Genomic DNA, 16,803 nt, shown 5'->3' on the forward strand with positions numbered 1-16,803 from the left:
ATTCGTTTTTGTTCTCAATGTGTTCTCCTGACTGTAATTGCATTCCACCTGCTACTAGGTGGCGCATATATTGACAACGGGGACGTGTCGTAGATCTCCTGGCCAACTATATGTACTGTTCCAATTTAGGATAATGATGATATTCATTTCTGATAACCTGCTTCAGAAAAGTTTGTAGAATGGGTTAAAATTCGTGTCTATAGGACCCAGCACCTTCCTTTTTTCTTATTTTAATTACTTCTTAAAGCTGTAGCATGCATTGTACAAGTCTGAATTCCATTATGCTAAAATGAGGAACCCATTTCCTAGAAAACATGTTTCCTGCAGTTCTGGTCCAAACTATGCTTATGACTGCACTCCAATGGCTCTGGCGCTGTGGAGTGGAAATTTCAACGACAAGACTCTTACTAATAAGCATAGCACCACAGGAATGGCATGCAAAAATTACGACAGAAACCACTCACAGCGCTTGACTGGCAAACCAGTATATATAAAGGACGCAAACGTATAAAATATCCGGAAATGGCACCACACATGCGCTGACAGCGTCATAACGGTCACCCAAAATGAAGACAACACTACGGCTTGAAGTTAGAATATTCATCCTGACACGGTATGCGATATCTACTCAGAATCTCGCAAGAATCCATTCTTCTAATGAGAGAGGCTTGCGGAACTTTTAACCGACAGACGCATCCGCCTGCACCATGAGGCTGGTAACATTCATGCAAAATATGCGCCGTAATGGCATTGCGAGAGAAGGAACGTTCCGGTAGCAGTCGTGCTCCAATGCGCCGGCAATGTCCGGCAAGCTTTTCTTCCGACCGATGAAGGCGAGCGCATTGATTATACCAGTCCGAGGCACTCTGCGCTTCTAACGGTGATGGCTGCGCTAGAGAATGTTCATAAACCGTCAGCCTGACAGCGTGTGCAGAAAAAAGTTGACAAATACGCTCCAAAGAGGTTGACAGGTGTGTCGTCAAAGACAAAAGACGTATCGAAGTAAGGATAGGATTCTTTAACATTAACAGGATGCTGAAACCGAAAACATCGTGACAGTCAACGCAAAAAGTACAGTGAAATATTCGACAAATAGAAGAAACCATCAAGTTAATACTTGCTTCCTAAAGCACGAAACATGATAGCAGACAACAATAATAATATCTAATGTGAACATAAAATGTCATCGTAACGAAATAAGTGAATGCCTCAGCGAACAAGTTCTTCGAGCGCGCCCACGGCGAACTTCGTCACCAGATGGAGCACTTTCCCGGCAGGTTCATGGGCGTTCCGAGCGGGCACCTGAACTCGGTGGCGAACTGGACCAGGTTTCGCAGAGGAACGTTGCACCGGTCTCTCGCCGCCTGCGTCATTAAGTGACAAAGTGGGCTTTTAGAGTGCAGCTCTTATAGACACCAGTTCCTGCGTTTAGTGGCGTGTCTCGGCGCCAGCCAAGGCGTAACCGAGCGAACGAGCGCATCGAACTGTAAAAGAGATCGAATGCAGAGCGCCGCGGAGGACAAAAGACGGCGATAGTCAAGAGAGCGCGAGGATGAAATCGGTAGCATGAATGCAGGTCGCACGGCGACTCGCGCAAAAAGGATAAAAACAGGAGGAGATTGTTCTGGATTCCGTTCGAGGGCTCGGGCTCCAACTAGCACGCCTCAGGTCACAGCCCTAGTCCTCCTCCCCCCGCGCCCTTGGCGAAACGGCGCCCTTGGACATACGGTTCGAGATGGTTCGAACCCTGTCGAGAACCTAGGGGGAGGGAGACCCAGCTTGACATGAGCTGCGGCGCCTACTCCCATTCCCGGCCCCGCAGTCCGTTTCCAGTAGTTTCAGGCTTGGATTTTCGACAGCGCTATGCGGATGGCACCGACGCGTGGACGGCTTATTTGATGGGCTGGTTCCTTCGGTGTGCGGCGATCGTCTTTCCCCTGTGCTCCTCAAACTGTGTGAATGCGCTCCTCATCATAATTATCTCGAATTGCAGTTGTGGAGGCAGTAGCTCGTGGAATTTTGCCCAGCAGCTTTAATTTGCAAGTGCGGAATCATCCTTCCGCCTCTTGCAACCGTTTCCGCTCGAACAATAATATTTGCCATTTTGTGTAAATGATGCAGCGTAAGAAGCAAATATTGTGTAATATAGTGTCTTACGTGAGCAGCTACTCGCACGACTCGCAATCAGTGCCTTAAAACTTGAGCAATCTAGAGAAAAGGAGAGACGGCGAATATGGCTTTGAATTGCGCTACACACTCCAATGAATTCCGAGCACCTGCAATAGCCTCATGTCAGGCAGCGAAATTAATGTCATTTCTTACGAACGGCGTTCGCCTGAATTGACATCCTTGCTTTCGTCGTCGACGCTTGAATAATGCTGCAATGTCATTTGCAAATGTTTCCAGTGAATATTCTCCGCGGAATGGCTCAGCTGCAAGCTTTAACGGATTGATGTGCGCGCTGCCGAAGTCTAAAAGCATGTCCGCCTTCGTTCGGCACTGCGTGTTTCTTCTGCAGTCGCCTATGGCTGAAATACCGCAGCAGCAGCTCTAAAAACAAGCATTACCGAGAAGTTTAATTCTTGGCCAATTTTTGCTGGTAGCTTAACTTCTTGTGTCCTATGTCAGGCTTATTTTTTGAGAAAAGCTCGGGCATAATAACTGCTTTTGAGTCCTGCTCTTGCCTACGAGATATTATGTTTGTTTTTCCAAAGATAGCTGTTCTGAGAGTTGGCAACCACCAGAGGCTTATTATGTTGTTGCAGGACATTCTTCCGCTCACACAAATTCAGCGCTTTCCAGGTTGTCCGTGGAGTGCCTGCTGTTGATTTTCTGCGTTGCGCACACATGTGATAAAGGCTTGCGTTCCACCTAAGCGTTTTTTATCAGACGACTGGAAACTAAATGCGAAGGTTGTGCAGGTGCTGCTATTCAGGTACAGTGCAATTTTTTTTTTTAAATTTGGGTTCAGTTTGGCTTCTCTTCCATCATGCATGTCTACCAACCGATCATCCCCAAACATTTTAAAGGTGCCGCATGTACAGGTGCGGACTAAAGTACACGGAGCACGCTATTCACTAGTAATTGGAAGCATGCCTTCCCTATTATAGATAAAGCGGCCTTGTTTTGCCATGAGAAGGCGTACTAACGTCCACTGCGAGCAAACACATACAATAACTGGAAATCTCAACTAGGCAACGCGTGAAAAACAGAAACAAATAGCTTGCTCAATTTACATCTTACGGTGACTGTACGTATGAATTTTTGCGCATATAGCAGAGAGGAACACTGTCCTAGAGTCTAAAGCAATCAAAGACGCAAGCAGCCACCAAAAATTTGAGCCTGGGTGTAGCGATCATTCGTAGTAGATAAAAAGGCACCTAACCACTACGCTGAAGTCCTCACGCTTTATTCTGGTGTATTCTTTCCGAGCCAGACAATTTTTACTTTATCCACTTATCGGCCGAAAATATTCTTCAGAGCTGTACACGATACCCGACGTAACCATAACAGCCGTAACATGCGCATTGTCACGTTACAATACGCATTTATTTTTTCAAAATATTTTCAGAACGTCAAGGAGTTTGTATGTCACACCAGCCTTTAAGAAAAGTCTCTTATATGTCGTTAGTGATTTTGCAGTGTGCCTTTGGTACAGTGTCATGAGCGAGTACGGTTTATCCGGTCGTGTACTCTCCGATTTTAGCGAAAAACAGTAATAAATATGCACCGGTATGCGAAACAAAAATGCAATGGCTTTACAGCCGAATGCACCGGTACCTAGATATGCTGAGGCTTGAAAACAATGTTCGCCAAAAACCTTCCTTACTCCTTATGTTTTCAAAGCACAGCAATGCTTAGGATGTACTGGGAAAAGTACTGCCGACATTTTAATCCCCCGTCGACGAGATTATCGTTCTAAGGCTTCGTTTCCTCTTCAGAAGTATAGAGTGGAGATGACCGGGAACCTAATCCTAGGCAGCCGCATCGATTGTGGAAACTTTTTGTCTTTAGTACCGGATGTCACTCGTCGAAGCGGGGAACCATTTTTTGTTACCTACAGAAAGTAAGCTCGTGTTCGACCGAGAAGATGGGCAAGAAGATTAGTTTTCTCAGCGGACACAACAGTATCAAGGCTTTCACGAAGAGTTGCAAAGAACTGTGGCGCATGCTCAACGCCATCGATCATATAGGGAACCTGGGCTGAAGTTTCGCAGCGCCGTAAGGCAATGCCTAATGACACGAGCAAGCAGTTTTTGGCGCACCCGTAGCGCTTTTTCGCGCCACCTTTCTGCAGTTATTGCCATGAGCTTCCTCGCTCTGTCGGAGCCACACGTGGCGTGCGTAAGCTGCCTGGGATACGCCGAGACAAGCCAGGCAAGGAATGTTATTAGTCAAGCGCAGGGTTCTGATCGTTGTGCTCTCGTGTTTGTAGTGGTCCGAGCGGCTGAGAGGAACAGTTTTTAGTCGCCCCAGTGGAACACTTGCACTACTGCCTGGGCAGTTCAGGTTCCCTCTAATGGTCAAAATAACGAAGAATAGCGCCAATAAAAAACATTGATTAGAGACAGAACAGCCGCAAAGAAGCGCAGCTCCACCCGTTCTGCCTCTAGTCCCCGACTTTTTCTGGTGCTCTGCTAATTTTTATTTCAGGCAACCAACTAGTTAAAACTCGCGTATCAGTGAATATATAAGGTTTTGAACAGAAAATCCTGTCCACTGTAAGCACCAGTGATGGTTTTGTACAGGTCCTTGCCGATTGTTTGAATCATGAGAGCCAAGTTTTGCTGTTTATAAAAAACACTGACGCCTCCAGAAAGAGGTGACAAACGCTCCAAACACTTGTCTGAATTTAGGAATATTAGCAAAAATTTCTGAGAATGCCTTGTCCTGTCATTGGCTTGAAACTTGTCACGCTAAAGAATTTTAATGAGGTACCCGAAGGGCACTGAAACATGGGCAGCTTTAACATGCTACAGGAGGACAAAAGAATCCAGTTCGCAGAATTTTCATGTCACTATACCAGGTGTGTGAGAAGCTGAACAACCAGCGTGAGATCCACTATGGCTTGCACATCACAGCTTTCTCCTTCATCGACCAATTGTTTAAGTTTTTGGGAAAAGCGACGTGCTGAGATGACTTGCTGTGCCACTAAAAGATCTACAGGCTCGCACTGTGGGGTGAATACAGCCTGACTAAGCTTTAGACGGTGGTTGTTCAAAGCTGGAGTAAAACAAACTTCCGCAGTTCAAGATGATTAATGATAAATGAGTGTTTGCATATAAAACTCCTGCACTATAGTGCCACGTATAGTGCATTGTAGCGTCCGTTCGTTCGCGCAAGGCCGCAGGAAAGGGGTGTTATCATTTGTGTTCGTGACGCGAGAAGCGACCGGACTAATCTCGATTGATCACAGCCATGCCGAGCTGCATCTACGTGTTTCCAGATTACTCTAGATGATCTCGACCTGTTATCTCGAAGTTTCCTTGCCGGCTTTAAATTGAACGATGCCGCGAGCAGCGGGCATTCGTAGTTCGACGACTGACGAGCACGTTTGTTGTTTACGCCGCCGCCGAGTGATTCAGTTCTTCTGCGGGCGCAAGTCAACCCAAATAAAGAGCTTCGTTTGCAAGACATGTTGCTGTTTTCCTGACTGCTGGATCGCCGTCACTACAACGTGACATCTGGTGGAGGTGCGCGGAAGCCTTTCATGTTCCGGACACCCCCTACAAGTCGTGACGCCAGCCCTCTGAATCATCCACCGCAAGAATTGAGTCCAGTCCACCGCGCAAGCCAACGTCTGCTAGGGGACGCATCTGAGTTCGGGACTCTGCCGGACCCAACTCGGAAGCGAAAGCCAGTAGCAACGTCCACCATGAGCTTGCCCCAGAGGACGACTTCAATCATTCTTCACCAGCCCCGGGTGCCACCAACCTTCAACGCTTCGCCTGGCGCCGACCCCGAAGAATGGCTGGAACAGTTCGACCGTGCGGCTGTCTTCAACAACTGGGATGATTCTACGAAACTTAGGTACGTCTTCTTCGCCTTGGAGGGACCAGCAAGGATCTGGTTTGATAATGAGGAAGCTAGCCTCACGAACTGGGAAACCTTCAAGGAGCAGCTTCTGAAGATCTTCACGAACGTCGTGCGAAAGGACAGGGCCCAGAAGCTGCTACAGTCTCGCATACAACATCCAAACGACACCGTTGTAATGTACACTGAGGAGATGAAGCGTCTCTTCCGGCGTGCCGACGCAGACATGAAAGGAGAAGGAAAAGTAAAGCTTCTTATGCGAGGAGTCAAAGAGCAACTCTTTGCGGGCCTAGTACGGAAACCACCGAAACACGTCGCGGAATTCGTCGAAGAGGCATCCACCATGGAAAAAACTCTTGATGCCAGAGCTCGCCAGTATGACCGCCAGCAGCGCGTTTTGTCAGCAAGCTGCCTGGACACCACTAACAGCGATAACCTGCGGGAGGTTATACGTGAAGTTGTGCGAGAAGAGCTCCTACGATTGCTGCCAACAGGAACGCAGCCGCAGATTTCACCGCTCACTGGCATAGTCCGGGACGAGGTACATTAGGCCTAGGGTGTGACGCCGACACCCACGCAGGCTCTGCAGCCCCCAGCCATGACTTACGCCGCAGCTGTGCGCTGTCCTGCCCCTCGACGACGGGACCCAAGCCCCTATCACCCTCAGCCAGCTGCGTTGGACCGCCGCCCTCTCGCCGCAACCCGCCCGTCCTACGAGCGACGCGTACAGCCGAGGAAATGCGACGAGTGGAGAACACCAGACCAGCACCGCCCACTATGCTTTCACTGCGGCGAAGCCGGTCACATTCTCCGGTACTGCCCATACTGGAGAATGGGCATCCGAGGGTTTTCTTACGGCGCCTCACGACCCCGACCCGGCCAGCGACCAGCCGCAATCGAAGAGTTCTTGCGTCGGGAAGAATACTCGGGAAGAATACGTCGGGAAGAAAGGCCGCATGAGGAAGCTTTCAACGAGCTGAAGCGCCGCTTACAGTCCCCTCCTGTGCTCGGGCACTTTGATGAAAACGCCGAAGCCGAAGTCCATACCGATGCAAGCAGTGTGGGCTTAGGAGCGGTCCTCGTTCATAATTATGGCAGACAGGAGAAAGTTATGGCGTGCGCTAGCCGTTCACTGTCGAGAGCCGAAGCCAACTATTCGACGACAGAGAAAGAATGTCTCCAAATTACTTGGGCCACGTCCAAATTTCGCCCCTACCTATACGGACGACCATTCAAGGTTGTGAGCGACCACCATGCTCTGTGCTGGCTGGCCAATTGGAAATATCCCTCCGGCCGCCTTGCTCGTTGGAGCCTGCGTCTTCAAGAATTCGACATAATTGTAATCTACAAATCTGGCCGCAAGCATTCCGATGCAGACTGCCTATCGCGAGCCCCCGTAGACGCAGTACCGGAAGACGAAGACGACGACGCTTTCCTAGCACCGGTAAGCGCCAGCTGTTTCGCGCAGCAGCAGCGCTCGGATCCTGAGTTGCAAAGCCTAGTTGATTATTTGAAAGGCAAGACCGCATGGCGTCCCCGAGGGTTCAGGCGCCAACTGTCGTCCTTCGTCCTTCACAATAATGTCCTCCTGAAGAAGAACTTCGCGCCCAACAGGACAGTGCATCTCCTTGTCGTGCCCAAAAATCTCGGGGAAGAAATTATGCAGGCATGTCATGATGAGCCGACTGCAGGGCATCTCCTGATTGCTCGCACGTTGCATCGCATCCAGGAGTACTATTGGCCGCTGCTAGCTACCGACGTTTCCCATTACGTGAAAATGTGCCGTGAGTGTCAGCGACGCAAAACGCTTCCGACTAGACGAGCCGGACTCCTGAACCCCATACCACCGCCAACTAAGCCCTTTCAGCAAATGGGGATGGACCTCCTCAGCCCCTTTCCGACTTCATCATCAGGTAACAAGTGGATCATCGTGGCCACCGACTACATGATCCGCTAAGCCGAAGCAAAAGCGTTGCCTAGAGGTACCGCAACAGAAGTTGCAAAATTTTTTGTCGAACAAATTCTCCTGCGACACGGCGCCCCCGAAGTGCCGATCACAGACAGAGGAACGGCATTTACAGCGGAGCTGACGCAAGCCATTTTAAACTACAGCCAGACAAGCCATCGGAGGACAACTGCGTATCATCCACAAACCAACGGACTCACAGAGCTTCTAAACAAGACCATCGCAGACATGCTATCCATGTACATCGACGCCGAACACAAGACGTGGGACTCCATTCTGCCCTACGTGATATTCGCTTATGATACTGCCGTCCAGGAGACAACCAGGTTTACCCCATTCCAGCTGGTATACGGAAGGAAGCACACGACAACACTCGACGCAATGCTCCCGCACGTTTCTGACGAAGACAACCTCGACGTCGCCGCCTACCTTCACCGCGCTGAGGAAGCCCGAAGACTTGCTCGGCTTCGCATTCAAGACCAGCAGCACACCGAAGCCCGACGCTGCAATCTGCGCCGACGAGACACGCATTACAAGCCAGGTGATCGTGTTTGGATATGGACGCCAGTTCGACGCCGTGGATTGAGTGAAAAGTTGCTGCGACGCTACTTTGGCCCGTACAGGGTTCTCCGTCGCATCGGTGACCTCGACTATGAAGTCATCTCCGACGGCACGACAGCATCCCAGCGACGCCGCACACGCCCGGAATTCGTACATATCGTACGCCTGAAGCCATATTATGAGCGCTAAACGAATCAAAGTTTGCATTCTCCGTGTTTATTTTCATTTTAAAGCATCGATACGATGCTTCTTTGGGAGGGGGGTAATGCCACGTATCATTGTAGTGTCCATTCGTTCGCGCAAGGCCGCAGGAAAGGGGTGTTATCTTTTGTGTTCGTGACGCGAGAAGCGACCGGACTAATCTCGATTGATCACAGCCATGCCGAGCTGCTTCTACGTGTTTCCAGATTACTCTAGATGATCTCGACATGTTATCTCGAAGTTTCCTTGCCGGCTTTAAATTGAACGATGCCGAGAGCAGCGGGCATTCGTAGTTCGGCGACTGACGAGCACGTTTGTTGCTTACGCCGCCGCCGAGTGATTCAGTTCTTTTGCGGGAGCAAGTCAGCCCAAATAAAGAACTTCGTTTGCAAGTGTTCTTGGTGTCTTCCTGACCGCTGGACTGCCGTCACTACAACGTGAAAATAGTATATCATCCTCACTGTGGATCACTCGATGATTTGATACAATTTACAGCAAAGATACTTCAACTGAGCGTTCAGCTCGAGTTTGAAAGTGCTCTTATAGGGGATCTCAATCTAAATACTTCCCCTGACTATCAAGCTTACTTACAGTTCTAGGGTATATACGTGTCTTATGGTTGCTCTAAAGTAATCACCGTGCCTAGTAAAATGATATGAACTTCCCAAATCATTCCTGATCTTTGCATGACTAGCTTTCCTGACTAAAAATAGAGGCGTGCCGATCAGCACTTCAAGCGACCATTTATCGATATACTGTGCGTTACGCTGCAAGACACTATGTCGCACCCGAACATGAACTATTAATTAGAGACTACTCGAAGCACAATGCTAATAAGTTTAGGGACATGATGAAGATTAATGAGTGGAAGGTATGAGAGCTGTAATAAGGGAGCAATTACTCATTGGTGTCCACCCAAAACTGTAATGTGATATTAGAGCTATCGGGCTCCGATACAGCTTACAAAGTTTTCTTTTCATGCTTTCTTTGTGCTTATGACACCGTTTTCCTCCCAATCCCCGTAAAAGGCACGTAATAGTATACAAACCCTGGATATCTCGTAAACTGTTAGAAAGACCTAAAAAGAAACTCGTCTGCAAATTTCCGTTAACCAAGTATGAAAATGTCATTTGTACATTTCAGACGGTAAGACATGGCCTAAATTCGGAGGAAAAAAGAGAGGAAAATTCAAATACTATGCAGAAACCTGTGCAGCTGTATAGTAATATTCAGCTGGTATAGCCAACCGTGAGAGCTCACTAATAATGCAGAAAAAAAAGGTAAATTTCACAAGGCTCATCTGTTTGATGCAGTGGTGGCAAAGAAGTTTAAAAAACATTTTCTTGCTATCGGCACTCCTTCCAGTGACGCGGCTGATATATCTTCTTATATACATTGCAAGCGTTTAATTACATTAAATAATGCAAACAGTGTTTTCCCCCCTCCACCCCCCCCCCCCCCCCCAGGCCATACTGAAGTGCAAGATGTAGTCATGTCTCTAAAAGACAGATGCGCACCTGGCGCTGGTGAAGTCAGACCAAAACCAATGAAGGCTGTAAGTCAAAAAGTGAGCACTTCTATTGCTCATATCTGTAATTTTATAATCTTAACGTGATCTTTCCCAAGACTCATACTTGCCCGTGTAACAGTATACATAAAGAAGGCTCATTTGATGACGAATAACTACAGGCCGATCTCTGTGGTTTCGGTATTCGCCAAAATGGCCGAACGCATAAACAAAAATTACGGAGGGAACTTAAGACTGCTTACGGGCTGTGATTGTTAAAGCGTGTGCTTACTAGTTAGTACTAGTTCGTAACTAGTATAATATCTCAAAGGCCTTTCTGATCAAGGCCTTTATGATAGACCACGCGACATATCAGTACAGAGGGCAAAACGCATGTCTAGAACACGCTCTGAACGTGTTTCGGGCGTAACACGCGATAACTAGCGATTAGATTTGGTTAAAAATGGTCTGAATGTAAACATGGGCTGTTAAACTCATAGAATTTCATCGTCATTTTTGCCTTCTTGGTTGCAGCGGCTTTGGGAGCTCCGGAACGCAGAGTTTGGTTGTTCTAGGCATGTGTTTTGCCCTCTTTATATATAAAGCGCCGCTTTAAAGAAGCCGCCACGCCAGTTCCGCTTTTTCACTTTCGTTTTAGCTGGCGCCACTTCCGTGCTGATGACGTCGCATCCGGCTCCACTTCTCGTCAGATTAGGACACTTTTAGTTTCATTTTCTGGCTGGTAGACGTCACTTCAAGTACGATTAAGTCGCATTCCTTTCTGTGTTCATGGTGACGCGAACACTCTTCCTGAACGCCCACGCTGGGCGTCGTTTCTAATGGCCCATATAAGATTTTGGCTTTAAGGGCTCGTTTGGTTGTTCACTTCACAGAATAGAATATTATGGCAACAATTTGACTTTCAGAAAAACAAGACGCTAGAGGCAAGAATCTTCATCATCATCAGCCTGACTACGCCCGCTGCGGGGCGAAGACCTCTCCCATGTCTCTCCAATTGCCAGTTGCCACCGTATCACCGCAAATATCTTAATCTCATCCACCCACTTCTCTGCCGCCCCCTGCTACGTTTGCCTTCTGTTGGGATACAGTCTGTTACCCTTAAGCAGCAGCGGTTATCGTCGCACATTTTCTCGGTGTCGCTAGTAATCTACGCGATCACGCTCCCTTGGAGCACTAATTTCAACAAGATGTCTTAGAGGATTGGCACCCAGGGTTCGGCGGAATACCCGCTGTGGAGGTGCTAACCATGCTAAAATAGTAAACAGATGCTAGATTCCATTTCAGTTAAAAATGGGGAAGAGGTTTCTGACCCCTCACGAAATCTATGCTAACCGTAAGGGCTGGAAGGCAGAGGATTTATTTAGAGGTGAAATTGCACTATTGCACATGTGCACTATTGCACATTGCACAGAAGGGTTGCACATGTCCTGCTAAGAGCATGCTTCGTGTTTTCTAAGTGCAATGATTCTAAGAGAAAGCAGGATAAGTTTACTTTTTAAATACGATTCCGTGCATTAGATTTCTTGCCAATACTGACACTGCCCATGTCGGCGAAACCAGAAACTCCAGAAGACGCGTGAAATAGCATCTCAATGACGTAACGAAAACTACTAAAGGCCCAATAATTTGGCTGAACACAGCAATAAGCAGGGCACACAACAATTTGGAACTAAGCATATATCCTTACTGCAGCGAAGAAAAGTGCTAAGGCTTTAACGTAAACTCAGTAAATTTGCGAAAACATGTGTTTATAGCCTGGTTGGCATATGGTTTTGCATTTCAGGGTCGACGGCACGTCTGGCGACAATATTAGTTGTAGAGTACAATTGGTTGATGAAAACAACGATGCGCAATCCACAGCGCGAAAGCGTGTATATTAGATCGATAGTAGTATTAGATGATGAACACGACGATATGCAATGCACAGCGTGAGTGTGTGTTGGTTTAACACGAGGTGTGATTGGCTGCGCTGATAGCACAGTCCTTTTGTGCGGTGGCCACCGAAGGTGATCTGTTCACAGAGGTGCGGGTTCACACCTCAGTAGTGGCAATATTCATTTTATTTATTTATGGTTTGACCCAGACCACCCTCGAGGTCAAGCTGCACATAAACCCGCTGAGCCGGTTTCGTGTCGGGAAGTAGTGCTTCCGCACTGAAACTTATCGTCCCACCGTTTCATAGATCACTGATCCTCGAAAACTCCAAGCATGCTTTTAACAGCACACGTGGAATCCTAACGAAAGTGTAAGCTCATGCACTGCTCTAATTTCACTTATAAATGAACTGTCACTACATCCAACGCTCGCTCTAAACAAAGTACTAAATTGGGCCCAAGCGTTGTAGTATTTAATGCGAAAGTATTAATCCGCAGGATCACAGCCCAGAAAAATCTTCTATCGCCGATGAATTTCCCCAAGTTTAGACTCAAGCAAAAGAAATTACATCAATATGAACTAGTGGGAGTGGAACCCGTGGCGCTTCAAAGCCCGCTGCGAGAGACCACTAGGCTACCGCCGCTGCTAAACTCGGCTCGCGTTAAACTGCACTACTCTGTCGAGGTGTGTATTGCAGAGCGTCGTCTTTTCAACTTAATATGTTCCGTCCCGCTGCACTGCCTGCTCATGGTCGTCTCCTACGTAGCACAAGTATGTGCTTTCGCACTGATTTGAATGTCGTAAACATTCTCTGTGGATATTCGTACTTTAAATGTTAAAGTTGCCGAGTATAGGGTTACCATTTCTTGCAGGCGAAATGGTAATCTTCAAAGAAACCGCGCAATTGGCTCATCCTAAGAGCTCGGCGGTCGGTTCCTCCTCCGTCCGGCAGGTCGCGCAGCCGGTCGGGTAAGGTTTTTGGCGCGCATCGCTGAAAACGCAACTGGCAGCCGACTGCAGTTAGACATTCTTTCCGCATAATAAAGACCAGAACCCATGTTAAATTACTTCTTGAACAACGTAGGTCATATCATGCTATTCTGTGAGTGATGTCTGCGCCCAATAACTTGACTAATTTCCAAATAGGACATTTTTGAAGTCCAAGATAACCTCATACTTGCATCGCAGAGCGTTTCGCATAACTTGAGGCAAAACTAAAAAAAGTGGTGCTCTGAAAACGGCTAACACTAACCAAATATTGTTTGCCATGGTTTACCGCAACTCAGAATTTGTTTGTTTAGCTTACTGAATAATTCCGTGATATGCGCAATGTGTAGTTTATTCCAGGCCCAACTGCAAGTAATAAATTTCTAGAGCGTGTTAAGAAAAAGCCGATTAAGAATATTTTAGCCATGGTTCCTCTCCATGGTGGTTTACGTGGCATTTAATATAAAACTCACATATAAAAACAGACAAACGGCGCCCTTGAGTAAAGCTATTGGTTCTCCAACGTCTTAATAAAGAACTACACTGTTATAAGTTATGAAGTATACGCTTCTCTCATCATTTTTTGCAGAATCCCCACACTCCTGCTCAACCAAAGAGCAGCGCACGCATACTGCAGGGCTTTTGGAAAGAATAAAGCCGCAACACAGCGAGGAATCTAACCGCGGAACTCTCGTGTACAGTGCGATGTCCGTGCACATTAAAGAACCCCAGGATTCCATAGCTCGAGTCGCTTTGGGACGTTAAACCCCCAGAAACCATCTCAGTCGCTAAATCAGTCGCGAGTCGGGCTCGCTACCTCTTGAGCAAGGCTGGAATGAGAGTCACAACTTTTAAAGAAATAAAGCATGTGTTTCAGAGAAACCCGGCAGTAATTTAAAAATTTTTTTTTTAAGGTGACGAAGGTTTTTTTAAAGAATAGCAATACCAGTGCTGGCGGAAAAGAGGCGAATCAGGTTATCTAGCAGATGTAACGTAACATATAAGAAATTATTAATAATTATTATTAACAAGAACTTTTTCACTACAACACTGCACCGCAGAGCAGGAGGAACAGAGCGTGTCAAGTGGAATGCGCGCCACGGAGTGACGCCGTTAGATGGACGTCGCTGAGGGCGCACCGCAGGCCCGCGGTTTACGAATTCCGCGGGATATGACGAAAATTTTCAAAATTAGCGCCTTTTCGAAATTCGGAAAACTAATGCGGCTGTCCAGCTACAAATCATGATTGCAGCCAGGTACGATGTGGAACAGTTAAAATGTTTATTATGAGAAGGTAATTATTGACTTTACAAGTTAACATAATTTACCTCTTTTGTAGTGTCCGCCAACACTAGTGTCGCTACGCCGCAAGGACCGTCTCTATAGCTCCAAAAACCTATTGTTGGAACAGGGCCGCACAAGGCGCTGCTCGAGGTCTCACACGCCAAGTATGGGCCGTTGGCCGACATCCAGGGTGTATTTTCCGCCACGAACAAGAGTGTCATGTATCGCGCCATTACATCTCGTTACCGACTCGAACGACTCCAGTTTCCATTGGGTGATAAATCTGTTCCAAAATCTAGAACGGCCCCGCGCTGATAAAGCCCACATCCTATGGGCTTGCCACGCTGATTTACCTAAACTAGATCGGCAACTCCGTACTTCTGAGCAGTCGCAGATCGCGCTCCTCAGCTCGGACATGGCTGTCTAACAGCGGGCCCTTGAGCCGGCCGCCGGGGCAATCACGAAGCAACGTCTCCTGATCACCTAGCGTCGAGCACAAGTTCCGTTCTTCTTTTTTAGAAAAAATAAAATTTTTCATCCTCCTTGTGAAATCAGTAGAGGGCGTCCCTCAAACAGCGCATATTCTTGATTTTCCATCTCGCGGCAGTTTCGTGGATACGTTTTGCGAACTCCAGGGGTTACTTACGCACAGCCACGAAAGAAAAGGAAGCTCGCACAACTGGCTCCCTGGGTCAGTGGACACCTCGTTCATAGTTTGAGCTACGTTGCGGTAGTAACAGAGATATGTGCGCTGCATGCGTTGGCAGAAATTGGGCACATGAACCGGCGCCGGCGTTCTTTGGGTAAATTGACAATGACGTTGAAAAAGGTGGACACAGTTGATTTAGAGGCGACAAGTAACGTGGTTGAGGTCTTAAAACGAGCGCACAAACCCGGAGCGACTCATTCTGCACCGAGATTGACAGCGCACCTGGGCCTTCGCAGCAACAACTGGGCCTTCCGAGGAAAACCTGCTTTCGCACAATAAGTCTTGATTAACAATGCTAAGCGCCATCGTTATCTTTCTTTATTAAGACTTGAAAGAGAGATGTTCATTTACATGTGCATGGAGCGTTGAGAGAACGAAAATAAACTTTAAGCTATTTGAAGCGCTTAATCAACCACTTAGACATGGCTAAATATAGAAAAGACAACTATCACAAAGCTAACAAAGATTTACCTGTCATTGTGCAGAAGCGGATGGAAAAGAAATATTTGCCGAACACCTTGATAACAGAACAAAATAGTCAAACCGCTCCGCCGTTTTCGTGCTGTTTAGCAGCCGAGCAAAGCTTGGCACTCACCTGGTCACTCCGATCGGCGACGCAATGAGCGTGGCAGAAGGCGATGAAGAACGTCTGCTGCGGGTTGAACTCGCGCAAGTCGGCCAGCTGCCGGTCCTTGGTCGGCGATGGCCGGAAGGCGCGGTAGAGCGACTTCATCGGCGCCAGGTCGCTGAACTGACGCCGATACATGGACGGCAACCACGAGCGACCGTACGCCGTGCTTACGCAGGCGTGCACCTCGGCGTACTTGAGCCGCGACTCCTCCGTCCACTTCTGCAAGGCTTCGTGCGCCTGGAATGGGTCGAAGATCTGCGACGCCGGAAGCATCGACAAGGTCACTAAACCAATAGATCCTAATAGACCACCATCTTCAGCCATAACTGGCCAGAGTTCTTTATAAATAGGGTCCAGAACAGGAATCTTAATTTACAATACAAACTCAAACGTCAAAAGCACCTACGTGCGACACTGTGGCACTAAAACGCCTTTTTTTTTGCCTCCTGCAATTTGATACTGCCACTCTGCGTTTTTGTCAATACTGTTTCGTTCCCCTTCCTCTCTTTCGGAGATTGAAGACAGTGTGAAGACCACAATGAGAACGTAATAACTACCAATTCCTAAAAGCACAATGGTCCTGCCAACACGTGGCTCGGCTCTAAGAAGCCGCTAAATTCCGCGCTGCTTGTGCAGTGGGAAAAGGCAACCTTCGGTGTCAGCATGCATACTATGCATGCGCAGTATTCGGAACTCCGGAAATAGGTGTCGGTATAAGGACGTGGCAGGGAGAGGAAACGGAGCATTGGTGACCGTTTAGAACGACACATGTCTGCTAATCGCAGATGATGCGGTTGCATGCCGCAGGTAAAGAGCTCAGTTACTATGAACTTTATATAAAGTTTGAAGGACGTGACATTGGAAAAGCAAAATTATTTCCGATAGACAAAAGTTAGAAGTATTGCGGCCTAGAGATGTGAACTACTGCGGCACGATTTATTCCATTTCGAAGGCATCGAGGACAGTTCAGCGAACTGCATACCGGGTGTTTCACCTAACATGTGCTGCAATTTTTAAAAATGGGCTCT

At 47.7% G+C, this 16,803-nt stretch overlaps 1 protein-coding gene across 1 annotated transcript in view; it reads right to left on the bottom strand.

Annotated features, from left to right (window-relative positions):
- Positions 1-1,250: 1,250 nt before the first annotated feature.
- The window catches only part of LOC149344955 (endothelin-converting enzyme 1-like), a 49,650-nt gene continuing 34,097 nt past the window's right edge, over positions 1,251-16,803 (bottom strand). The window contains exons 6-7 of the mRNA XM_089542691.1: positions 15,740-16,030; positions 1,251-1,364 (exon numbers count right to left, since the gene is read on the bottom strand). Of these exons, the coding sequence (XP_089398817.1) occupies positions 1,251-1,364; positions 15,740-16,030 (405 nt within the window). The remainder of the gene's footprint in view (positions 1,365-15,739; positions 16,031-16,803) is intronic.

This window comes from Amblyomma mixtum, chromosome 5, assembly GCF_055824585.1.
Source record: "Amblyomma mixtum isolate Tamu chromosome 5, ASM5582458v1, whole genome shotgun sequence".
Lineage (NCBI taxonomy): Eukaryota > Metazoa > Arthropoda > Arachnida > Ixodida > Ixodidae > Amblyomma > Amblyomma mixtum.